Source organism: Oxyura jamaicensis, chromosome 4 (genome assembly GCF_011077185.1).
Source record: "Oxyura jamaicensis isolate SHBP4307 breed ruddy duck chromosome 4, BPBGC_Ojam_1.0, whole genome shotgun sequence".
NCBI lineage: Eukaryota > Metazoa > Chordata > Aves > Anseriformes > Anatidae > Oxyura > Oxyura jamaicensis.
This window is the reverse complement of record NC_048896.1, coordinates 93,442,569-93,467,961: the sequence shown is the minus strand read 5'-3', so window position 1 is coordinate 93,467,961 and position 25,393 is coordinate 93,442,569. Positions and strand designations below refer to the sequence as shown.

General features: G+C 55.8%; 1 protein-coding gene across 1 annotated transcript in view; it reads right to left on the bottom strand.

Annotated features, from left to right (window-relative positions):
• Positions 1–25,393, bottom strand: part of PTPRA (protein tyrosine phosphatase receptor type A) — an 86,939-nt gene that overhangs the window by 44,631 nt on the left and 16,915 nt on the right. Inside the window, exons 2-3 of the mRNA XM_035324183.1 lie at positions 22,597–22,717; positions 779–850 (exon numbers count right to left, since the gene is read on the bottom strand). Of these exons, the coding sequence (XP_035180074.1) occupies positions 779–811 (33 nt within the window). The 5' untranslated portion in view covers positions 812–850; positions 22,597–22,717. The remainder of the gene's footprint in view (positions 1–778; positions 851–22,596; positions 22,718–25,393) is intronic.

Here is a 25,393-nt window from a genome sequence, read left to right as displayed (position 1 = left end):
ACGGGCACCCAGCCGTCACCTCTAAAGCACCAGAAATCCCCTCCTCCAGCTCCTGAAGACCCTGCCATGACTTTTTTTTATCCACTGCAGAGGTCGGCTCACATTTAGGTGCCAAACCAGTGCCCTCCAGCGCCCCGACGCGCTCCGCAGCCAGCCTCAGCAAGGCCAGGCCCCAGGTTCTCGAGCAGGGATTGCCCAAACTGCTGATTTTTTAGCTCCGTGCACACTTGGGTTTTCTTCCCGGTGTTGTTTTCCTCCGTTTCCTTCATCAAGCACTGAGCACTCCCGTACCGCACCTGGAGATGGACCAGCTTTCCACAGAAGCTCAAGCCGGTGAAAATAAACTAATAAAATATATTTTTAGTTTTTTTTTTTTGGGGGGGGGGGGGGGGGCTGGCAAGCTAGAACCTGAATTCCGACTCAACCACGAGGCTTCAGCGGAACAAAAAAAGCCCTGTGCTGAGCGCTCTCAAGCGGGAGCGGTGCCCCTTCCAACCCCACGCCAACAGAGCCCGCATTATCCTTTGGGGGAGGAAGTCGGATTTTTTTCCACTTAGCTATTTCCCAGGTAATTCTTAAAGAAGATTTCCCTTCCCCTGCGTTTAAAGGGACGCTCTGCTCCAAGACGAGGAAGGAGTGCCTTAATGCCCCTCCGTACTGCCGCGGCTGCGTACCGAACCCTAAAACAGCGACGGGCGGTCCGCCGCCGGCGTGCTGGGGTTTATTTCAAGGAGAGGGCGAATTGCGAGAGGCCAAAATTCACAGCGCTTCTCCCTACCTTAATTATCGTCAGCAAATCGTCCACCTGCATGCCATTAGGAGCCCATAAAGGTTCTTCCAGCGGTGCCCCCTGCGAACAAACCAAAAAAAAAAAGAGCTTTTAACACCAAGCGGTTACAATTCGGCGACGTCTTTGCGCAGCAGGATTTCCACTGCAAGGCAATTCCGCGCCGTTCCACCGACACGCAAAATGCTCGTTTTTGTCACCGAGCCAGGCTTGGAGGCAGAAGGAATGCAAAAATGACCATTTTGGAACCCACAGCTAGAAAAAAGGAGAGAGATCGTGTTCGTGGCTCCGTACGAGTGTGGATTCACCCCGGGCGGCGGGGATACGTGTGGAAGTGGCTCCGGGTTTGTTCATTTTTCCCACCCCAAGCACGGAGGCAATCAAACCCCAAATCCATCCCCGCAGCTTGCCGGCCACGCGCCGCAGGGGTTCCCCAGATCCGAGCCCCTCCGGATGCAGACTTTGGCTGTAGGGTGAAGTGCAGCCTACAGTTCTCCCTCCCAGCACACTGCCGACCTACACCAGCTCTTCGAAGCCAGGTTTGGCCCAAACCGCGAAGTTTCCGTAAGCAGCTCCGCTGTCGGCATCCTCACGGGCACAAAGCTGCACGGCCTCGGACGGCACCGATGAGCTCGTGGAAAGTCCGAGGCCGTGGCATTTCCAGCTTTAGGAAGCGGTGCCAGGGCAAAGGCTGCCCTTCCCTGGTTATCGGTGCCATCTGGGCGCTCTTGTGATATTGAGGTATTGTGGCTTTAGGAAGGAGCTTCCATTTCCTACGGCCCAAATGCAGTTTTCCAGGACCCAGAGCACCAGGAAACCCAACGCTGACGCGCTCCGAGCGTTTCTGGACAACACAGCAGCACAAAGCTGCCAGAGGAGGAGCTTTAGCTACGAGAGAGACCCCGGGAGTCGGCAGCCAAACACCTCCCAGCCAACGCTGCAAGCTTCCACATCCCTCTGCGCACCTTGCAAGCAACAGGGACCGGTGAAGGAAAAGTTTACTGCCTGCTCGCCTGTTTTAGATTCCCTGGAAGGAAGTTTTATTGCTAGGAAGCCAGGCAGATTGGCCGCGTGTATCTTGAAATGCACAGGCAGGAGAGGAAGAGCTGTGGAAATGGGACACACAGGCTCAGGAACTAGGAGGGCGGCTATCGAAGAGCCCCGTTCACGAAGTGCTTTGGGGTTTGCAGCACGCGCTGGGGCTCGAGCCAGCTCCGCCGGGTTTGGTAGTCCAGGACATTAAGGCTACAAGATCCACCCCGGGGCTGCCAAAGGTGGCTTACGGATATCAGGCTGCTCCGTCTCTTATTAAAACAATGAAGGGAGCGGTAAGGCAGGTATCAGTTGGCTAGACAGAGCAAATCCCACCGTCCCCGTAACCCACCTGGAAGCCGAGTGTTCCCAGGGAAATGGAAGCTGCCCCTAATCCCTGCAGATCTCGGCACGGGGAGCTTCCCTTCTCCTGCCTCGAGTTGCTCCTGCCGCACGCCCCTTCGTGCTGCCAAGGCTTCGGGGGCAAACCGACAGGTTTTGGGAACAGAGCACGAATTTTGGACGCCTCAGACGTGGCGCGGCGCGGGCAGCTCTGCGCTTGGGTTGAAAGCAGACCCGCTTCTCTCCGCGCTTGGTTTAATCGCACGTACCAAGGCGCATAAATCAGGACCATCTGGGCGTGAATCCGGCGTGGTTGCGCTGGTTTAGATGTGCCGAGCGTGTCTGCAACCTGCCATTTCACCAAAAAGGGGCGAGGAGACCTGCAGGGAACGCTGGCACTGCCTGAAGCTCTAATTCCCCCTTCCTACAGATCTCCCCCGAGCCCCCACCGGCTGATTTACGGAGACGGGGAGAGGCTGCCTGGAAAATCAAGCGCCAGGTTGAAAATAATAAAGGGTAGGAGGCTCAAATCCCCTGTGCTTTAATTATCTGACCTGCCCCAAAGAAGCAAGGCATCCCCAGCAGGATGGGAGCTGCCGAGGGTGGCTCTGCTCCTGCCCGGCCCCTCACTCCTCCGGCTGGCACCAGGGCAGCTCCTCAGCTCCTGCCGTTTCCCTGCCAGAACCTCTCGCCAATTTAGCTGCCAAAGGGGATCGTTACGATGAAAAACCCTACCTGGGGGACTCGGGCTCGCTCTCACTTCAGAGGGAACCCGAGCTCGGTCTGCTCTCCGGGATGCAGCCGGGAGTGTTTCCGCTGACAGCCGTGCTGGCACTCTGCCTGGCTAAAAAACACGCTGCAGAAGAGCCCCGAGCGCTGACCCACGGCTCAAAGTGCTTAAAAACATCAAATGCTGAATTTTCAGAGAATAACGGGGCCTAAACACCAAAGCAGCCCAGGAAGGGAAGCCTGAGTGAAAGGTTTCTAAAGGCTTTCGGCCCCGGTGTTCCTGCACTCCCGCACCCCTTCGCCGCTTCGATGGGATAAATATCAGAGGCTGCGTTTGGAGCACCCAGAGGCTGAATGTCCGTGGCACGGAGGCAGGGCACAGCCCCGAGACCCCGCGGGCTGCAAACACGACAAAATCCCACGGAGGCACCGGGAGGAGCGACGGCCAGAGCCACAAGTGCTGCCTGCGGCCAGGCGCGGCGAGCAAACCCCAATCGACCCGCGGCCAAGGAAGCGGGAGCAGAAACAGTTATCGACGTGAAAGCGAGGGCTGCCTCGCAGGGGGAAATCCTACAAGGACAAGGGGTGGCAGGCTGGGACTGGGGGGCTCCACGAGCAGAAGCGCCCCGCCAAAGCAATTAGCAAGCGCTAAGGAAGACAACCAAGAGCTGTGAGCGCTCAGCCACCAAACCGGCCGCGGCCCCTCTCCAGCTCCGCAGCTCGACGCACGCCCTTGAGCAAGGATTGATGAGTTGGGGCCTTTCTAATTTATTTTTTCCCATCTTTACCAGTGGTTCAGCAGCAAAAGCAAACTCATCTCTGCCTCTCCACGCAGTGCTACGGCTCCTGGCACGGTCCGGCAGCGGCACCCTGACAGCCGGAGCTTCCCAAGCTCCCCAGGCACAAAATCCCTTGGCGCAGCGGCAGTGTCAGGCACTCGGACAGCTCTCTTCCCCACCCCTGGGTGACAATCAGCTTGGGTCTGCCCCCAGCACGTTAGCTTGGGGTGGCAGCTGAGCCAGGGATATATGCTAAAGGGTTTGCCCGGAGACTTTCCAAAACAAATCAGTTCAAAAAAGGTGAACACAAACCAGGAGCTGCCTGCACCATCAGCTGGAAGCTGCTAGGACCAGAATACAGTAAGATTTATAACACAGGTCCAGTAAAATCATTCCTCAGCTCCCTTTCAAGCATAAAACCAGCCGGGTTTTGTTTCCATCAGGAAGTTTCTCCAATTCCTTCTAAGGGAGCCCAACGTGGACACCTGGGCCAGCCCCTGCCAGGGCTGAGCTCCCGGCACCCGCCGCCGCCCCGACCCGCCCCGGCAATTCCTGCGATTCAAGCCTGGCAAAACCACTGCTGCCCTGAAAGGGGACAGCATCCAGTCGTCATCTCCTTTCTTGTAAAAATTAACCCCCCTCCCCCCAGCAGCTATTTCTGTAATTTCTGTACCCGAACCCCCGCGTGTTTCCCGTGCGGGAGCTGCCACCGCGCAGGCACGGCCGCGGCGAGCGCCGGGACTCCTCGCGCCTCTGCCCGCTGACGCTGCTCCCTCCAGCCGAGCCGAACGAGCCATCGGGAGGGCAGAAAGCGCCCGGCTGCCTCCCCGCCGCCCGAGCGAGCTGGCGGCTCGCAGAAGGGAAATCTTGAAACCTTCACCACGCTTCTAAGCACAGCGGCCGCCCCGCAGCCGCCTTCGCTTGGGCGCCAGCCCCGCCGCACGTCCCCCCCCTGGTATTTCATCCCCACCCAGCTGTCCTCACCCGCCCCACGACTTCCCTCCCCCAGCCAGCCCTTATTAAACCTCGCCGAAAATCGCTTTGTTGGGGGTACTTTTCCCGTAGCCACGCTCGCTGTGGACGCATCCCACCCTGAATTCACACGGGGCAGGCAGCGAGCGCCGACCAAACTCCTTAACCCAGCGGCCGGAACTACGCGGAAGGGGCACCCAAACCTTCTGGGCGAGGGTTTTTGTTCCAGCCGTTTCGGCGCGCCGCCACGCACCTGATAAGAGGCGGCAGCGCCGACACACCCCGAGATAAAGCCCCAGGGTTCGAACCTCCAGAGCCCTGAGCGACAGGGGGGGGGAACAAACACCCGAAGGAAAGGCTCTGCGCCTAACATCAGGGCCGATGAGAGCGGCGCGCGAAGGGCAACGCGCAGCGCAGCAGCCGAGCTCTCGTTTCTAGCTCAGTAAAACACTGGCAAGCTTTTAATTCCTCTTGAGACTTCCTTAACGAACGTAAATACTTAGGAAGGAAAAAGACAAATGCGCGTGACTCGGTCAGGCCCCCTGTGCGCGGCTCCTGCCTGTTGACTTGGTGCCGCCTCCCTCTCCAGGAAGGGTTTGGAGCGAACGAACGCGCCGAACCGACAGCTATGCCTCTCGCCCCTCACTTCCCCAAATGTTTTGGAGGAAAAGCCCACGGCCCCAGCGGGCTGTTTCCCTGCCAGCTCTCCGATTCAGGGATTCCTGTTCCCGACGAAGCGAGAACGTGGGCTGCTCCTGCCACGCACACACACACACCGGGCTGACACGGCCGAGGCCGCAGCGTGCCGCGCGGCGGGAACCTGCTCTGCAAAAAGGTTTTGGCTTCACGGGGTCCACGAGCCAGCCAACTCGAGCATTTCTAAAGGTTCCCCTCCTAAAACATCCCCACCCTTGCGTCGAAGCCCGCCCCACGGACCGCCAAGGGAGGCCCAGCCGCTGGAGTGCGCATTTTAGGCAGGTCCCTGCGGCGCAGCAGCTCGCCCGGCGGCGCTTTCAGCCCTTCCCGGAGATTTCCTGCAGCCTCTCGCCCGCAGCAGCGGGGCAGGGAAGCCGAGCGGCCCTCCAGGAAGCTGCCTCGAGAAAAGAAACTCCGGCCAGATTTCTAAAAAATTCCCGTGCTCCCCAGCACCTTTCTTTTGCTGGGAGAAGGGTTTGGCCTCGCATCTTTTATCCCCGGTATCGGTGCAGATTTGGATCCCCCGGCAGCACCTCCGCGGCACACCCTGCTGCCATGTCACGATGGACAGATCCTTCAGCGGGCTGGGCTGGTGCACGGCAAAGGTTCGGCAGAAAGGGAAGCTGAAACGGTGAAAAAAAAAAAATCAAGCCACAGCAGCCGAGGCCAAAGGAAGCAGGGTTTTCGCTCCTGGCACTCGCACTCTACAATTTCAAGATTTCCACCTCCGGGCTTGACCGTCAGGCTCCGATTTTAGAGGCACTGTCAAAACAAACTGCGGTTTTCGAGTACGTCCAGCCGCTTTTTATAGCGCAAGGAACCACCACCAGTGGGTTTTGCTTACGTTTATTCGCAACCGGCTCGAAGCAGCCCCCGTGTGACAGGGGTTGCCCCCCCCCGAATACCTCCAGGAGCACAAGGCACCGACCCTGTCCCCGGTCCCAACGTTGCTCTGCTGCGGCTTTTAGGGTGGAGGAAATTGGAGAGGTTGGGATCCCCAGATACCTCGGGGATCTCGGAGGACCTGAGGACCAGAAACCCTGCACCAGGCTCGTTTTGTGCCGGAGGAATTCATCGGCGGGGTGCTGGGGACGACAGGACAAAACCCGCGGGGCTGATGGTGTCGCAGCCAGGTCCCCGCATCGCTGCCCGGGGACGCTGCACAATTCCCACCCTGGGAATTCTGGAAGCTCTCTCTGGGTGCGCGCTGTTAGGCCTGGGGACGGAAAGCGGAGCCAAAACCAAAGACAGGACCTCCCCCCGGATGGAAATCCTAAAGCTGAGCTGCGGGGCCAGATGTTGCGTGCAGCTGTGGGGCTTCGCTCGAATCCGTCGCGATAATCCCCCGCGGGCTGGAGAGGCAGGAATGCAAGAGGGCTCCGCTTCGTTTCGGGCTTTCTGCTTCGTTTCACCAGCGCAGCACCTGCAGCTAGCAGCCTGGCTCTCTGGCCCTTCTCTCGGTACCGCTGCGCTTGCTTAAAGACGCAGAATGCTGCTTTAAAGGGCTGGGTTTGGCTTTTATGGCAAGGCACACATCTTCGGTTCGAATCTGCTCATGTCCTTCCCCCGAGAGAAGGCAAACCTCCAGCCGGGACTGCTGAAACCTCTGCCTATCCCCCCGGATACCCCATTCCTGCCCCAGCTGTTATGCTCCGTGATCTCAGCTTCTTAAAAAAGAATCCGCAGCGAAGGTGCCACGCGTCAGACACCCACCAGCACCCTGGAAACACCCCGAAAGCCCCCGGCAGGCAAAATTTGAAAGGCTCTGAGCTTTAAAAGCCCGGAGCAGAGCGCTTCCGAGTCAAACACGTGCCACCAGCGCAAAGCCCGGGTCACCAGCACGCCCTGCGTACGTCCGCCTCCCCCTTTCCTGTCCTCTCCGTGGCCAACGAGAAGAAGTTGGTCTTGGTTTAAATGCCAAGCTGCACAACCACACTGCCAGCCCACCTGGAGGCTCCTCCGGCCGAGCGCGCGGAGGGAGGCACGAGGGTGAAGGAGCACGCGGCTGCTTTGCATGGAGCAGGCTGCGCCGGCACAGCACCGGGGCAGGGTTTATTTTCCCCCTGTATCATCCTTATTTTTTTGTTTTCTCTGCATTTACCAGGCACCGAGGAACCGAAACTTCTTCCTGCAGTTCCTACGCTGGTCAGGCCCCCGGTGCCCGGGATGCTGCTCGAGGCTCGGCAGCGGGACGCAGCCGGCGCCAGCAGCCCCTGCGGGGGGACGTCTCCAGCCTAGCAGCACCTGCAACGGGCATTAAGAGAATAAATCTCCCTCTCACGTAACTCTTCTTCCCCCCCAAAATCTCCGCAGCCCTAAGGAAAAAAGAAGAAATCCATTGAGGGTGGGTACGTGCTGCGAGCAGCGCAGGCTCCCGGCAAAACGGAGGCCGAGATCCTTTTTCTGGCTCCGCCACCACGTTGTTCTGCCCCTGCTCGATTCCTCTCCTTAGCATCCTGAATCCCGCCTATGGAAATGAGGGCTCTAGCACAGAAACTTCCCCTGCTGCTAAGACAAGCGGAGAGCAAACGCACAAGGAAGCCGACCTCCAAGGCTGGGTCCTTTAAACAGCAGCGGCGGCGGCTCGGAAAGCCCGCGTGCCCCTGAAGAGTTAAAACGTAGTTATGGAGACGGGGCCGATTAAAATTCTGGGCGAGCGTATTTAAATCGCAGGGAGAGCCGGGCTCGCCCGACTGGATCGTCAGCCCACAAGTTCCCCCAGCCCCGGCTTTGATTTTTCCACCGCGACGCACGCAAAAAATCCTCTCCTGCTTTTTGGGATCAGGCCGCGTGTTGCGCGAGGCGACGCAGGAAACGATTCCCACCTGGGAAGCGAGGCCACTTGGTGCTTCTGTACCCCGGAATTTCCCCCGGGCTGTTCAAACGCTGCCCACAAGCACGCTGCCGGGGCGCTTAGCGTCTCCTCCTCCTGAAAGGCTTGCCGGGAGGGAGGAAGAGACGACGGCATCTTGCCGTGGGACCGCATCCCTGCCCAAATCACCGCACGCAGGAGCTCGGGATAGGACCCCACCCGGCTGTGCCCCCCGCAGACCCCGTCACCCCTTCAGGCTGTTTTTATCAGACCCCGCTGAGAGCTTGCGGGGGGGGTCCCAGAGCTCCCACGCTCGGGTTGGTTTCAGGAGGGAAATAACCTGAGCTCTGCTGCGGAGCACCGAGACGCGGGGTGCCGGGCGCTCTCCTGCCCTTTCCCGTCTCCGTCCCGATTATTCTCCCTCTGCTCTTCGAGCAGAGGCGGCCGGGGACTTGCACGCGGACAGGAGCCACGCGGGGACAGGCTGCGCCCCGCAGTCACCGCCCCGGAGCTGACGTACAGGAGAGATTCCGCAGCCTTGTCCCGCGTAGTTGGCATCAAAGTGCTGCGATCGACGGGAGCCACATCGATGGGCAATAATAACCATCGTTATTATTTATAAGTCACGTCGGTAAAGGGATGAAAACTTCCCCTTAAAGCCGATCCCGGAGGGCAAAGCCTCCTGTGGCGGGACCCCGCAGCACGTCCCCGCGGGGACGCCGGCTCCAGGCACGTCCTCGGCTCCCCGCTGGGCTCCCGCTGCCTTCCCCAGGCTGGGCGCTGCTTTGGGAGAGCAAAAGGGAGGCAGGCTGAAAGGCAGAGCTGGCAGAAAGGAGCCGCGAAGGTAACCAGTGGCAACTGTGCCTAATCCAGCGCGGGGACAAAACCGCCGGCCTCATTCTTACCCGCGGCACGCGTCGGGCCGAGCGTGGGCACGGCCGCAGCCTCCTCCGTGCAGCTTCTCTTTTTATTAATGATTTCGGCCTCTTTTTTTTTGGACAAATAAGTCCTTTTAAGAGATGAGGCTGGAGCTGGTTTGAGCATAAAGGAAGCACAAAAGCTTGTTCCTCGGCCAACGTATTCAGTGCACAAAATTAACGTATTCTGGTCTGCTATTGCCATAGAACTGCCAAGGAATAAGCTGCTCCAATGCTCCTGTTCCTGTCTTTTTTTTTAAAGTATGACAAGAAAGAACAGACAAATACTCGACATCGTGTTGAAAGTAACGAGCTCGGCAGTTCTCTGCCCGATATTCAGGCCACGGCACCAAAGATGTCTCGGTGCCAAAGGATGCAGCGGCTGGATGGGCACCCCTTAGGTGCATCGGCAGCCTGCAGGTCAGGATTGGAAGCAAGAAAATCTCGGAAAAAAAACTATTTACTAGTGAATTTTTTTACAATTTGCTGATCCCCAAACACGTGGGCTAATGACCAAGAGCAAAGGCAAGCTGACTGCCAAGCCCCAGAATGACGGAGCTGTAGGGCTTGGAAGGGACCTCGAGAGATCGCCGGGTCCAACCAAATCCACGCAGATTTTTGGTAGCTTCTTCACCAGCTAGAGGGTGGCTAGTTTTTATTTCTTAGAGCTCCAACTGAACACTAATTTAGTCAGTTCTGAGCTGAGGAAGGGTGGCTTATCCCTGCTGAAAGCAGGGCAGAAAGGCAAAGACGAAACGAAGACGGAATCCCATTTGGCCCACTTCTGATCCACGAACGTACCGGAGGCAGGAAGGACCCCAGGCGCACGTAACGATGACGAGGAGAAACCCCAGGTGCCCGCTGGCTGCACCAGGATGCGCTCGTCCCTTCCTCCCCAGCACCAAGCTGGGAATTGAGCAGCTTTCCTGCACCTCCAGGGAGGTGAAGGAGAAGCCTGGCTCTGCACCAGACTGCGCGGTAGGAGGCCACGAGAGAACGGATGTGAGATGAAGGGAGAGATGTTCAAACTCCGGAGAGAAACCTCAGCGCCACGAGCCTGGTCAAGCAGGGCATCAAGTTGCCCAGCGAGGCTGTGAAACCTCCAACCTTGGGGGTTTTCAAGAGCCACACGGATAAAGCCCTGAGCAACACGGCCCTGCTGCGGGCAGGAGGCTGGACCGGAGACCCGCGGAGGTCTCAGCTGACCTTCTGAGCCACCCAGTGCCCCTACCTTGGCAGCGGTCTCATCCTCTGATAGAGCTCGTGCCGCAAAGCCAGCCCGCGATGCCATAACTGCACAACAGCCTGGACGAGCTCCGTCCTCTCCGAGACAGCCCCGCACCCGGCTGCTGAAAGCCTCCCAGATAACGACGGTCCCTTCCTTTTGATTTCACCCTTTGCCTCGGATTCCCCTCCGTGGAGCAACGCTTTCACGGCCCCGTCCACGCAACCAGCCTGCTGCCTCGCAGGCGAGCCCGGGGAGGTTTTCTCCTCCTCGCAAGAAAAATAACCAACCAAACCCTCCTGATGATTGACGCCGCTCTTTGAACAGCATCAGCTAGTGTAGAAAGCTGGCTGCAGCGTTTTAAAGCTCTGGATGTCACATCGGGAGTCTGGCCATGGCGGGAGGGGAGCCTGGGGCCGTCGCCTCCCGGCACAAAACGCTCGATTCGAGGCGCCCCGAGCACAGCAGCGGCGAGCCAGGCAAAAGCGAAACGGAAGCCGGTGGGTGTGCCCGCCACCTTTTGTGTTTAGAAAACAGCAGGCAAGGGTGGGTTGGTTGCTTGGTTTTAATTTGGGGAGAACGGAGAAAAAGGTGAAGGAGCAAGAGGCAGAGCCAGGTAGGCGACCGAAGGCGCCGGCTCCGTGTCGTGTAGGAGAAACGCGGGGAGAGGCGCAGGGGCGGCGGAGCTGGAGCCCTTCCCAGCAGGACCCAGCGAGGAGGGAGCTGGTGCCAGAGAGCTGTGGAGAAAAGCGGGCTGGCCCCGGGAACAAGCAGCCCGTTTCCTGCTCGATTGCGACCGGGCGAAAGGAACCGGGGCTCTGCGACTGAGCAAACAAAGCGCGTTTACCTCCAGCTCCCAGCGCGCGCTCCCCTGCCGGAACAAGGGCTGGGGAGCGCCCGGTGCCGCCCTGCTGCAGCTAAAAAAAATAATAATAATAATAATAAAAAAAAAGGCTTTTAAAAAAATAAACCGCCGGGCTCTTTTCCACGGTGTGTTACGTTACAGAGCCAAACTGGCCGGGTTGCAATCTTGCGGAGCGCTCCTGCGCCGCACCCCGAATGCCAGGTCTCAGGTTACCCCCGGCGTACCTGCAGGAATTTCAGCCGAAGCTCGCTTATCCCTGTCGCCTCCGCTGACACCCGGCCTTTAACCTGCCCATCTTCCAACCATCCTGCAAAGAAAACGAGTGTCATTTCCTTCCCCCCTCCCCTCCCACGCCCCCGTGCGCCGACGAGGAAGTTATAACCCGAGTGAAATAATAAATAGGGCCCGGCGAGGAGGGAACACAATGAGCAATAGGAAGGACGGCGTTCCCGCCTGACCCGAACCTCAAGTGCCTACGGAGCCCATCCATTCGGTCTCCCCACGCAGGAAAGCGGCTTTCCAGCGCCCTGCCCCAAAGCTCCTCGCAGATTTTTGGCGTCTCCACCTCTCCTCTGCCCCCAGGATGGCTTTTGAGCACGGAGGGTTTGACTTGAAGCGACTCGGGGAGATTGACGCCGCTCTCAGCGGCGACGCTCGCGGCGTTGCCAGCCGCCGCCGCGCATCTCGCCGGGCTGTTTACCACGAGCAAACGGCCGAGCAGCAAGCCTGGCTTTATCGCTTCACCTTCCCCATCACTCCCCCACGGCTGCTCCCTCTCAGCCCAGAATCCACCGTGAAAACAGTTGGTGAAACACGTTAAAGGCTTGATGTAGGTGCGCAGACTCTACCGTTACAACTTCACGCTCAGTCTTCCCTAACTGGGGAAAAAAAAATAAAGGCAAAACTTTATTTACATATAACCCAGTGCTGCTGCTCCTGTTCCCGTTACCTTTGAGGTCCGCACGGATTTTTCCGGCGCCACCACCACCACGCTGAGGCATAAATCAAGAGATTTAGGCAAGGCTTGATTTATTTCGCGCACTTCTTTGATGAGCGAAGGCTTTCCCTTTGGCTGCCCCGTGGTGATTAACTATGTACCCACTGGAAGCCCGGCGCTGCCGAGAGACCGGCGCGTTTCGGTCCTGAAGTCTGACGAGATGTTGGAAGACCTGATTAGTCTCGAAAAATAAAATAAATGATTTCCGTGTCCCTGGGGAGGGGCAGAAAAGCAGATTTTTTGGGGCTGCCCCTGTGCTCTGTGCAATCCCAGCAGGATGAGTTTGCACAGGGCGAACAGGAGGGTGCTGGAGCCACGCCGTGGTCAGTCTTCCCCCAACAACTCGAGGGGGCAGAAAGGAAATCCTTGTCTCCCCAACAACTCGAGGGAAATCCTTGCCTCCCCGGGGCACGGCGCAGTGCTTTCCCTAATCAAAACGTTATTAAGCTGACGGAGCGCTGAGCAGGAGACTCCTTCGCTTTCCCCCACTAGCCTTTTCCTCTTTCCGCCGTGTTTCACGTTGGCACGCGTTATTTTCACAGACGGAAAGTAACTATAGAAGCAACCGGAGCACTGCATTTAAAAAATAACAACAAAATATTCGGGAACAACCTCATTTTTCCCACTATTTCGCAGCCGAGCCGCTGCACGCTGCGCCTCCACCGCACGGCAGATGAGGCACCTTCTCCTGCAGAGGCTGGCGTCGCATCTGCCCAAAACCATCGCCCAGTCAAAGCTGCCTCTGGCAACACCAGCCTGGGGAACAACGGAGCTCTGCAGAAATAAAGCTCTGGGGTAAACAGAAGATTGGGCTCCCTGTGAACACGTCTGATAAAGAAATCACCCGGGCAATGCTCAGCTTACCGCCCTCCGGAGAGGCTGACGGGTTCTATCCCGACACGAAAGCCCACTGAATTTGGTGAGTGTATTTTGCCATCGAAACCCCAAAGTGGATTTGTACCACGATTTTCTGCCCCCCTCCTCTGAAAACGAGCGTTTAATCTACCAGATCCGCTTAAGGAAAAGAGAGAAACTGCTGCACGTGGATGGAAATCCCAGCGTCAGCGCTTTAAGGTCGTGCTAAATGCCAAGCGAGCAGACTTTGTGCTGCGTTGAGGTACGTGGTGATCCCCACGTGCGCACCAAACCCCGCTGCCAGCATCACCTCCGGGGTTAGGGGCAGTGAGGGACGCCCCCGGCTTCGGATGATGCCCCCCTGCCTCTTCGAAAGAGAAGCTGAAAGCTCAGCTCCTGTTGAAAGCTCAGCTCCTGTAGGCTACGTTTCAGCTTTAAAAAAATAAACGAGGAGGAGGGGAGCTAGGGTTAAAGGAGCTACAATTTCAAAATATTCAACCTACAAAATCGACTTGGGTGCAATTTGCATTGATCAGACCCTGCGAAGCCACAAAACCCCTCCTTATCCTGCCTTGGGCTTGCATCGCCGCGTCCCCGTGAGCAGCTGTTGCTGCCCGGCTCTCTCCACAAGCCTCACGAGAAGCTTTCACTGCAACAAACGCCAAGGCAAAGAGAAAGAAGGAATTAAAAATCCAAATAAAGCTCTTTTTTTTTTTTTTTTCCCCCTACCATGTAATTACAAATGACAAACATATCTGTGGCTTACAGAGGAGGCAATAAATTAAAGCTACAGTCACAAATCGGACCAAAAAAAGAGACTTAAGTCATTCCATCCACCACCCCGGGACAGCTCCAGCCCCATGGGATGCTTCTCAGCCTTGTGAAAGGCTTGGAGGCCAGAAGTGAGCAAGTCCACGACGAAGAGCGAGCTCCGAAGCTTTTTCTTTCACAACCGAGCCAACCCTCTGGTGCTTCCCGAGCAAAGCCTTTTGGGTCTGGTCGCAGGAACAGCAACAGGTTTTTAGCAAACAAGCTGGTTATTTGTGAACGGAGCACATCGTTAAAAAAAAAACACACAACAAAAGGCGAAGTTTGATCCTCAGCAAAATGGCTGCACGCGTTTCTTCCGCAAACGCTCAAGAAAATGGCTGCAAAATTTCGTTTTATAGAAAAAACAACGGGCCCTGGATGTAATTTTAACTTCAATTTGGTGCAAGGATATTTGAACCTACGAGGAGGTTCCAGTAACCTAACTCCTACCTCCTGAGAAAGATGCAGCAGAACAGCCCCACGGACCTGGTCCTGGAGACCACGGCAACTCCTCACCTTCAGCCACAGCAGAATAAAGAAAATAACCCCGTCTCCTACCTTCTTCAGCTCCCATGTTCCGCGCGTCCTAACCAGCGCTTAGGAAGTGAGGCATTCCTCTCTCCCTAACTCTGGTGAGCAAAACTGCCTTAGGAGTAGTCATGAAACAGAAGTAGTATACAGAGATATTTTTAAATCTAAGTATTTTTGAGTATTTTCTGGTATTTGGGGATCTTTTGAGTTTGGTATTTTCTCTAAGAGCTGTACTCAGACACACTGCAACTCACGGAAGCTATGGGGGGGAAAAAGAGCCCTACAGCCACATACCCGTGGACTCGGCTCTAGTTTGCAGACACTTCCAAGGAATTCCAGGATAATTTACATTTCAGGAAAGAGGACTTTCAGGTGAAGCAAAGTCACGATCACATCAGAGGTGAGCTTCTCCAAACAAGTACATCATAAATAGTTTCTGCGTCTCAGCCGGGCTGAAGCCCATCCAGACAGACATCCCCCAAAGCCCAGGGTTTGGTTTCAGAGCACGTCCGTCTGTTAAGACCCAGAGGGCTTCCCAGCGTGGCACAAGCCCCCAAAGCTCAGGTGAAGGAGATTTCCGGCAGACAGATCCAAGACTTGGGCGATTTGGGCTGTGCAGGAGCCATCTCCCTACAGCACAGATGTGACAGCAGCACAATAGCATGAATAATTTTCGTTACTCACTCCCTCCCAAACGAAGGCATTCAGAGGCTAAATTAGGAACATGAAAACGATTAACATTAGCGTTAACCTCAGTCCCACCCTAATTGCACTACATAAAAGCATACGTAACAATTACAAAGATAACATTGTGTGTCATAAATATCACACACAGGAATACAGCAGTCACAGCATTCGTTTCCTGACCCGGGAAAGCTGCTATAATTGTAGAGCATTGTGCCACGGAGGATTCGGATCTGGGAGCTGGTTGCCAACAGGCCTCGTTTGCTGTAATTTCCCCATCGGGCTCTTCCAATCCTTCACGTTCCCCATCAACGTCATGTCAACGCTCTGCTCCGGATCCAGCACGATGCCGTCTGGCAGGAATTTCACGTTCTCGGTGGAAACAAATTAAGCCAGATGGGGAGACGTGAAGCAATTAAAGCAGAATGCGTGTGTGCTGGTTTGTAGAGGCACGTTGCTCAACGACAGGTACCTGAACTAAAGCCTTGGTCCCTGTCGGAGGCCCCCCATCCAAGCCTCCGTTCAGACAGAAAAGCCCATTTCAGATACAAGGAATTTGGCTGTTACACCACTCTCAAGCCAGAGGTTTGAGGACCTGGGGGTCCTGGTGGACGACAGGTTGGCCACGAGCCAGCAGTGTGCCCTGGTGGCCAAGAAGGCCAACGGGATCCTGGCGTGCATTAAGAGGAGCGGGGCCAGCAGGTCAAGGGAGGTGATCCTCCCCCTCTACTCTGCCCTGGTCAGGCCTCACTTCGAGTACCGTGCCCAGTGCTGGGCTCCCCGGTACAAAAAAGACAGGGATCTCCTGGAAAGAGTCCGGCGGAGGGCCACAAAGATGATACAGGGCCTGGAGCATCTTCCCTGTGAGGAAAGGCTGAGAGGCCTGGGGCTGTTCAGCCTTGAGAAGAGAAGACTGAGAGGGGATCTCATCAATGTTTACAAATACCTGAAGTGTGGGAGACAGAGGCATTTGGCCAACCTCTTCTCAGTGGTTTGTGGGGACAGGACAAGGGGCAATGGCCACAAGATGGAGCCCAGGAAGTTCTGCACCAACATGTGAAAGAACTTCTTCACGGTGAGGGTGACGGAGCACTGGGACAGGCTGCCCAGGGAGGTTGTGACAAACATCTTGCACCTCAGCGAAGCATTCTCCAGTCAATATTTCCTGGTAAACACTAATATCAGCTTTTAGCCCTAAACACTTCAGCTCTAAACGCTTTTCTATCAACTATTGAGAAAGTTAAAAATGACACGTTCAATGACATCCATATTTTCCTATTAAAGTTAACGGATGACAGTGACTCTACTTAGCAGGTCTGAAGAAGGAAGGGGTTCTCCAAAACAGAACTACCAATATTTTTGCACCACCTAAGTGGTGACATAAGCTGTCAGCATCTCTCTTATCCCAGAGGTAAACCACTGGCTCGGGTCTCTTCTCACTTTCATCTCCACTTCCTGCCCAGGAAGAACAATCAGTTCTACATCAGCCGCTCCTCTTTCTGTACTTAATATCTTTTATAAATTATACACATATTTTTTGGGCCATTTCCCTGAAAGTCATCAAGTTGTGCTTTTTCTCCTGAAGCGGGATTCCCTCTGGAGGTCGTGATGCTGGCAATTCTCCTTCCACTGCTTGCACCGCGCGGTCCGAGGGCGAGATGAGCCTCCCTGAAAGGTTCCATGGGCAACGCTAAGCGCTGGCTATTCCCTACCAGCTCTGCACTTTCCGATAAATCCCTCCCTCATTAGTATGCTGAGCTGCATTAGTTCTGCCGCTTACGATGCGAAAGCATTAAAGTTGCGCTGAATTTTCAATTTCACAGCTTGCAATGTGATGCGTTAGATACTGCGGGGTCGCCAGCCGCGGGGCACTGACAGCGTTTGCTCACCGCTTTGGATTTGTGAGCGACCGTCAGTAAATCTGCTACTGCCTGGAAAAGGGGCAGCGCATGTGAGCAGAGATGAAGCCACGATAGGTACAAGAGGGGCAGAACGACCGTCCAGTATCACACACGGCCCTGGTAGCACCGTGACCTCAGCCAGAAAGTTGGGTTCATCCTACACGATCCAAATGTGGGTTTGTTAAGGGTAAGTTAAGGATGGATTGGGTCATTTCCAACCCGATTCTGCGATTCCCTGGCGGCAGGTAGGCGGTAAGTTTACACTGCAGACTTTCCATCGAGCCTGGGAAGTGCGATGAGCTCTCCCCACCCAACCTCCGTGCCGCTCGGTTCTCATGGCACTTGTAAGATTTGAAGATTTTGAGGTTTCTCAAGTGGGGCTGCAACTGCCCAATGGTTCCGAAGGCCGCCTGGGACAGCGGGCTGATCAACACAGGCTACGTGCTCTTCTCACTCTTGTATCCTCAGGGACCTAAGCTGCAAGAACACAGTATTTTACTCACCAGTTTTCAATTCCCCGTTTACTCCCCACGTGAAAATGATGAAGAATGACCAATGCACAGAGCTTTTCAGCCCTGATGATCAGATGAGAACAAGGCCAGCCAAGGCTACGGCACACATCCGTGTACTCAAGTTTCGTTCAAGCAGAAAGGTGCCAGGGGTAGCAGACGGCTCCTAGATGCCCAAATGCGGACTTGCAGTAGGATTCCTCAGTGCATACGGAGCATTATGGCTTTAGAGGCACGGAGTGGATTAATCAAACAGAATAATTATCTCATGGTGAAGTGTTGAGCCGGAATTAATGAGATTAGCGTTCGTGTCCCAGCTCTTGAAGTTCTCACCCCTGGGGAAGTCGTATCAGCTCCTGCATCTTTCCACAAAACCTCCTCGGCGTTACTGATTGCAGAACCCGAGTGAAGATGCCAGAGGAAGAAAACTATACCAAAGCAGACTTTAAAAAAAAAAATCCCTTACTATCTGTTACGAGGCAATGTCTTGTTTTATTCATGATTCTTTGAAGGAAGATCTTCCAGCTTAAGGGATAAAAAAACCAAGCGTTTGTGTTATCTTCTGAACAGTACCACGTGCTTCTACTGGTAAGGACAATCCTAAAGGAACACTCCCACCAACGTACCAGAAATCGTGCAGTGCAATTTCACGTAACAATGCGTTTGAGGGTACTTCATTACAACGTGTCTTCAGGAAAAACTGTGAAGCCAGCTCCTGGCCTCAGATCACGCTAGCACAGAAGGGCACGGCAAGAAGATCTGTCCCATAAGCTTCTCGTGTCCGTATTTTGTCATCTCCCCGAAGACTTGGGTTCTTTACACGTGGCTGTGCCTTTTTGTTTCTGAAGTTCCCACTGCAGGAAGCAAGGCCTTGACCCATCACGATGGATTTCTAATGCAGTTACTCCACACCAGCTCACCCCGGGTGTCCAACATCTGGCATTTGGAAGAGTTTGGTCACATCCCCATTCCTCTGTAAAGCACGGGGACATCCAAGACTTCTCAGGACGCGCCTTCGTGGTTGGACCAGGTGACCTTGAAGGTCTTTTCCAACCTTAACGATTCTGTGATTCTTCTGATGGCTCTTCTGAGAAGCTCTATCAGCGCGCACAGTTAGGCTAGCCATCTCCCCATCGTCCAAAACGTAAAACACGGGGCAGATTTTGTGTGAATGGAAAGAAAGGGAGAAGCGTGTGGGTAGAAGAAGCTCAGTCGTATTTCCAAATGATTTCTTGGTGCTTTTTCATCTAAAGCCAAGCTTATATTGAATCCAAGTTTGTGTCATGAAGTTTAACGAGCAAGGGGAGGCTTCCTCCACCCTGAAAACACAGCGAGCAGCCAAGTGGTGGAAGGAGGAATTTGACACAAGATGATAACTGTGTTTTGGTGGTCGCATCTGTGTCATCCATAACCCAAAAGCTGTCATCATCTGACCCCAGCACGAGGTGACAGACCCCACAGAGACACCAGCAGCCGCAACCACCAAGCCTTCCTCCCCACGCTCAGCACCAAGCTGCGCTGCCAGGGCTGCAGGGAGAAACCTCGGTGGGAGGACGCAGAACCCACAGGATTTCAGCCCAGCGTTTTTCCACCAATTTCCAATCGCCTTGAAAGCGTAATTAACGTCGGTTGTCTTGATTTTATCGCCGTTTTCTCAGGTTGTAGGCTGGTTGGGAAAGCACTGGGCATGTCTCCGTGGGTATGCGTGCCAGCGCGTGCACGTACTTGTCCGCACTCACCAGCTTCCCAGCACAAACTGCTTTTCTCAGGGCCTCCTTGGAGAGCAGAAGCTCGTGAGGACGCCTAACCTTCGGGAAATCTCCCTCCTTAGCCCGTGCAGTCGCTGAAAAAAAAAAGAGATTTCTGCTCCCAATGCTTCTTGCTGAGATGGGGAGCTCACACCAAGCTCAGCTAGGCTCAGCTCTCCGCGCTCCCCAAGGTGTTCTGACAAACTGCTCTCAGGGGGGTTTCAAACAAAGATGCTAAAACGGCCCTTTCGGTAAGGAGGAGATTTTTTTTTTCCCCCTTCTCCATGTAAATTTTAAGGTCCCCTGGTAAACCAAAGGATGAGATTCTGCGAAGTCATGGGGAATCTATTAAAAAAGGGACCAAGAGGAATCTTACCCAGGCTGAAGGCTAATTGCCATTTGTCCCTTCTCCATTAATTATTCTGAAGCTCCCTCAGCTTCTGGGGCAGCCAAAGCCAAACCTCAGAGGTAAAAATAAAAAAGGTAAAAAAAATATATATATAGTTTCTATTCAAATAAAGGTCACAAGAGATGCAGGCAGGCAGGTGACCCCCACGGCTGCTTTCCCTTATGGGCTGAGAAAGCGTGCAGCCAGACTCATCGGAGAGCACAGATGCAGAAGAACAGCAGCTTTAAGAAACGTTATGCCCCTAGAGGGTAGGTCTGATTCAGAAAAATAGGCTGGGTGTTGCCAAAGGGCTGGAGAATTCCAGCCAAAAAACCAGAGACGTTTCACTCACAAAAAAAAAAAAAAACTTCCTTATTCAGTGGAAAATTGTTTGCTGCGAACTCGGACGGAAGTTTGTGAGCCAGCCCAGGCAGGGCTTCCACCTCTATAGCGAACAAGAAAGGCCAAGAACAAGGCATCCAAACACGCTGCCCTGCCAAAACCTCAGCGGTTTATCATCTAGAGTTCAAATCAAGACCTCCAGCCCTGCTACACGCGGAAGGGTTTCCAAGGAACGTCTGCTGGCACCAACCCTAAAACGCAGCTTCCGACCCGCAGCTCGCTTTCTCCGCCGATTCTGAAAGCTCGATTTCCTACGAAGCTGCCTCCCTGCCACATCCTCTGCGCTAGCACAAGGCTGCAATACCACAGCGTTTTGGAACAATGCGCTGGATTTCTCTAAACACAACTGTTTATGTAAGCCTGCTGGCCCCAGGCTCGGGGAGGAGAAGAGCCCGTCCCGGAGCAGGAGGGCGGCACCACGGCGTGGAGCAGAGCCCCGAACGATGCTCGCTTATGCACCAGCGCTTCCCTCCTGCCCTTCCGATCAAGCTGTCGGCAGCGGGAAAGCAATTATTTTGGAAAGCTGAGCAAGCCTCGGAGGCACGGAGTGAGTGCGACCACCGCGGGCAGGAGACGAGGGATCCCACCCGTGCCCCACTACCACCAGCCTGGCTTCGATCAAAGGATTAGATTTATCATGGCACTCTTCGTGCAACACTTTTTGAGCCCGTTCTCCTCCCTCTGCAGTCGCTCATCCGCCAGGGAAACAGCAGCTCCAGCAACACCTGCCATGGGAGCAGGGACAGGAGGCGAGGGGCACTGCTCCTGGTGATGCGAGGGCAGAAGAGCATCGCTGCTTCAGGAACCACGAGACCAAGACGTCTGACAAGGAGCTTCCAGACCTGGGAGCACGAAGATGTCTGGGACCCCAAGGTTTCCAACACAGAACCTCTTCGGTTTCACATCCGGCCTCTGAAATCTTACCTGCACGCTGCAGCCGCGCGCTGCTGGGCTGCCAGCTTCACACCCCGTGGTAAATCTGAGCTGGAATAAACGGGACGGCGCTGGAAGGGCAGACAAAAAGCCAGCGACTTGCCTCGCACCTCGTTCAGAAGGCTCTCACCAAGGATGGAAAGCGCCGTCAGGCTATGCACGGCTCCACACCGCTCAGCTCCAGCCAACATCGCATCCGTGCCTGGCTTCGCCAGGCAGAACGAACCTCCCACACCACTTATTTCTGTTTGTGCTGGCCGGCCTAACCACGCAGCCCTTCCCAAAGCGTCAGCCCACCGCCACTCCTCTCCGTGCGAGCCCAGCTTTTCCAGTTTTCATCCCCAAACCACCGAGAGGCCTCGACACGCACATCCAGAGCGCGTCTTCCGAGAAAGCTGCTGCCCGAGAGCAGCCAGCGGAGCACGCGGTCACTGGATTCTGATACAACCTGTATCGACAGATCCATCCTCAGGCTCTCGCTTCTCTAAAAAGGGTTTTATACGCCCAAAAAACAAGTATCTGACCACGGCTGAGGCTATAAAGGGGGAGTATCGCAGGCGATTTTCTTCCTTACCTCTCGCTTTAGCCTCCCGGAGCTTAATCCTTGCCTGGGTTCAGCTACGGAGGAAACGTGCCCCAGGAACCAAAGCCGTTCTCCTCGGGCAGTTGCCGCTTCTCAGTAAGCCAGGGGGATGCATTCAGCTCTCGACCTCAATCAGCTTTTTCCCCCAAATCAAAAACGGAGCCCAAAAAGGGAGCCAACAGAATGCAAAATGCAGGTAGCGAAGCCCGGCGCGAAGTTCAGCTGAGCGCACACACGCACCCTGTAACAGACCTGGAACGCGTCGCCCAGCGTCGCGCCGGTACAAAGGGAAGCAGTGAAAGCTGCGAGTCACCTCGCTTTGGAACAGAGGTTATCGCACACGGTTTGCAGAAGAATTCGAAGAATTTCTGCACGAAACCAGGAATTGGTCAAGTTGGTGAAGCTCGCAGCGTCAACAGGAACCTACGTGAAAGTTTGAAGGAAACAGCAGACCGCACGTACAAGCTCCATCTCCAGACGGCGTGAGTCTACACACGTGAAAGCCCCAGCAACAAGAAATGCTCTAAGGAAAGACCCTGCTTGGAAATTCACCAGGTTTCAGGCACGCGTCTCCGTTTGCTACTCCAGAAGCGCAGCCCTAGCATCAAATCCCTTCCGGCCGGGATCAAACGCCCAACAAGCAGCCTCGCAGCGAGGGTTTTTTTTTTTTAAACACCATTTCTCAAACTTCTCCTCGAGTCAGACCACGGGAAGAGCTCCGTTCAGAACAACTGCCCACAGCCTCCCTGCTGGACGGCGCTTTGTAACTCGCTACCACGCCGAGTAACACTGCCCCGTACCCCGTAACCTTCCCTTCATTCTCCATGACCTCCTCTGCATCAAAAGGATTTGTTTTTCCCCCCTTTCCTCCTCCTTCACTGACCCCCCGATGGCAGAATTACGCGCCGGGCTCGCATCCGAACAAAGGAGACACCCCCCACAGCCTGAGCAAACCCCGCTCGTTCCGCTCAGACACGGGGAAGACTTTGCAGGCTTCGCCGTGCGGATGCTGTAAGGCTGAGAGCTGGGAATCCGTGAGCTCGTCAGTCTCCGGAGGCTGGAGAGCCCCAGAACCCCCCCGTTAACGGCGCTGCCGTACCTCAAAAGGGACGCTCCTCCAGCTGCTCGCCTCCCCGGCAGACGGCCGAAGCTCTCCCGTTGGGTACTCCGCCAACACGCGCCCGATCCTTAGGAAGGCCGATGATTATTCCCGAGGAGCCCTGCAAGAGAGGAAACAGCCCCGTTAGCAGCTCGTGCCCAGCCGAGGAAGGCGGCTCCCGCGGATCGGCCGTTTTATTTGCTGCTTTACTTTATTTTCTTGCCCCGAATGCTGGGGCTGGGTTGGGAACGATGGGGACCGTCCCACCTAGCTGATCGCCCGCCTCCGTGTGAATCGAACGCACGGAGATCTCAGTCCAGAAGCTCATCCGGAGGCACGCCAGCCTGAAGGAGCCACGGAGGGTAGAGAAGAGCTGAAGACGACAGCTCGGACGAGCCTAAGGCTGCCCGCTCACCAAATTAAACGCCGCTTTGGGCTGTTCAGTTCTACAGACAGGACAACGAGGACCACGCTCGGCCTAGAGCTGGGCAGATCTCCAGCCACGCCGGATTTCGCATCCGAATCCGGCGTGCTGCCTGGAACACGGCCTCGTGCTCTCTTCCAGATGAGGTTGGCGAGCGGGAGGGGTACCCTCCGGTCAGCCGGGATCGACGGAAAAAGGAGACCGACCTTTTTCCTTCCGTCCGCAGGCCCGATGAGCAACAAGGCGCCTTCAAAGCCCCGCTCGGCTGGCGGAAATCGCTCCGAGGGCGAATCAGGTATGTATCGCCTGGGCCATCTGAGGGAGCAGAGGCGGCTCTTCCGGAGCTGTGGGTACGGTGGCGAGGAGGCAAGGAAAACAACAGCGGTTGCGTCAAGCTGCTGGAGGGACGGGCGAACGATTCCCTTGGCAACGAGGTCAATGGGACCTGGCGATTTTCTCGGTTAGCCAGTTTTATAAGCGTATACAAACATATACTGAAGACATACACGTGTGCGTACACACACTGCCAGCTTCTCTAGCACCCTCCCCAGTTTCTGATTTCGTTTTCCACCAAAGCTCGCCGCGCTTTCCCCGCTCCTCACTGCGGGAGGCGTTTTGACCGAGGCAGCCCAACAAAGCCCAGGCCGTCCTTGCGGCAACAACATCCCGGTAACATTGATCCCCCAACCCCAGCCAGGTGAGCCCCAGACACGGCTCTTCGTGCGGGGGGCTCCACGTCCAGCACCTACAGACAGCAAAACCCCATCCGTGCCCAGGTCGGGACGTGCCCACGGCCGTCCCTTCCCGTGTCACGGAGCTGGAGCCTCGATATCCCCGCTCCAACCCGACGCATCGCGACAGCAGCTTCTCCACCTGCGCTCGACGGATCGGCTCTCCGTATTTTTTTAAGCTGTAAGGGCCACGTTCCGCAGACGCAGGCAGGAAGCAGCAGAGCATCTGCTCCCTCATCCCCGGCCGCCCACCCCACTTTGCATTCCCCTCGGAGGCACCCCGGCTTGCTGACGGCAGCGGCAGCTCCCAGCCCGGCCGGGCAGCTCCCTCTAATTACCCCGGAGCCTCCAAATGAGAGAGGGTGAAAACGAGACCGGTTCCTTGCCACGGCGACACCGCGGCTCCCTCAGCCTGGCAGCATCGCGGACGTTCCCCACGGATTTCTTTTTCCGGGGGAAGGGGAAGGTGGTGCTGGGGCCCCAGGACGGCAGGCACCGAGCGCGGGCTGCTCCTGAACGAAACGCGCGGGTGCCAAAGGCACCATCAGCCCCCCTCGGTGCTGCGATCGCGGCGCTGGGACAGGGGCTGATAAACGCTGATGGGCCCCGTACGCCCTCCCCCGGGGCTTTATCCGCAGCTTGTTCCAAAGCCCGATCAAACAGCACCGTCCTTCGCGCTTCTGTGCGAGGTTCTTTGAAAATAATTAGGGAGAAAGGATGGGAACTTAAGGAGTTTACGCACTGAACGAGAAACGAGAGGCAGCGGGCAGAGCCGCGGCGACTTCACGGCAGAGCTCAGCCACGGCGCGGGGCTGGCTTCGAGAGCCTGAAGTTTTCCCCTGTTTTCTTGGGTGATATTCAAGAGGCTCTGCGCCTTCCCTCCCCCCCGAAGATTAAAAAAGAAGGCATAAAAACGCCGTTCTGAAGCAGCTTTGTTTAACAACTAACCCTGCATTCACAGCTAGACAGCAGCGTCCTTCCTCTGTGGCTTCAGTCGGTCCTTAAAGGACGAGAAGATAATTAAAGAATGAAAAGATAACGAGATGCACCTGAATCCGGACTCCCTCCCCTGCCTTTTACAACAGATACTTCACAGGCCAGCATTTCGCAGAGCTCTAGGAAACCACGCTTCGAGAAAAACAAACGCGTTTATCCCAGCAAGGAAAGAAGCAGAGCCCATCCCCAGACCTCCGAGCCCCCTGAGCCTCCCCCAGACCCCACCTGGGCTCAGCTTCTTGGCTCCAAAAACTGGAAGGGCCTCTCCTCTTCCGTCACCGCAACCATTTTCGCTTCCCGATTTGGGCAGAGAGATCGGTAAGAGCCCAACGGAGAGCAATTGAACGCGAGAATTAAGCGAGAGAAGGCGCCCAACAACCTGTGGCGTCTCCTCCTCCTCTTCCCCGAAGTGGGATGCGAGATGAAGAGCCTGGCCCAGGGGCTCGGGTCCCCATGGATGGCCAAAAAATAAATGGGTGAGAAAAGGGACGGGGACACGATTCCTGCCCTCCCTGTGATGTGCGAGTACTAGGAGGCGTGCGGGGTGGTTTGGGCAGCGGGGCAGGACGCCGTGCGGGCGCTCAGACAGCCGGACAGAGTCGCAGGTTTTGGCCGACAGCCGAAGGAGCAGGAACCCAACCCCTCG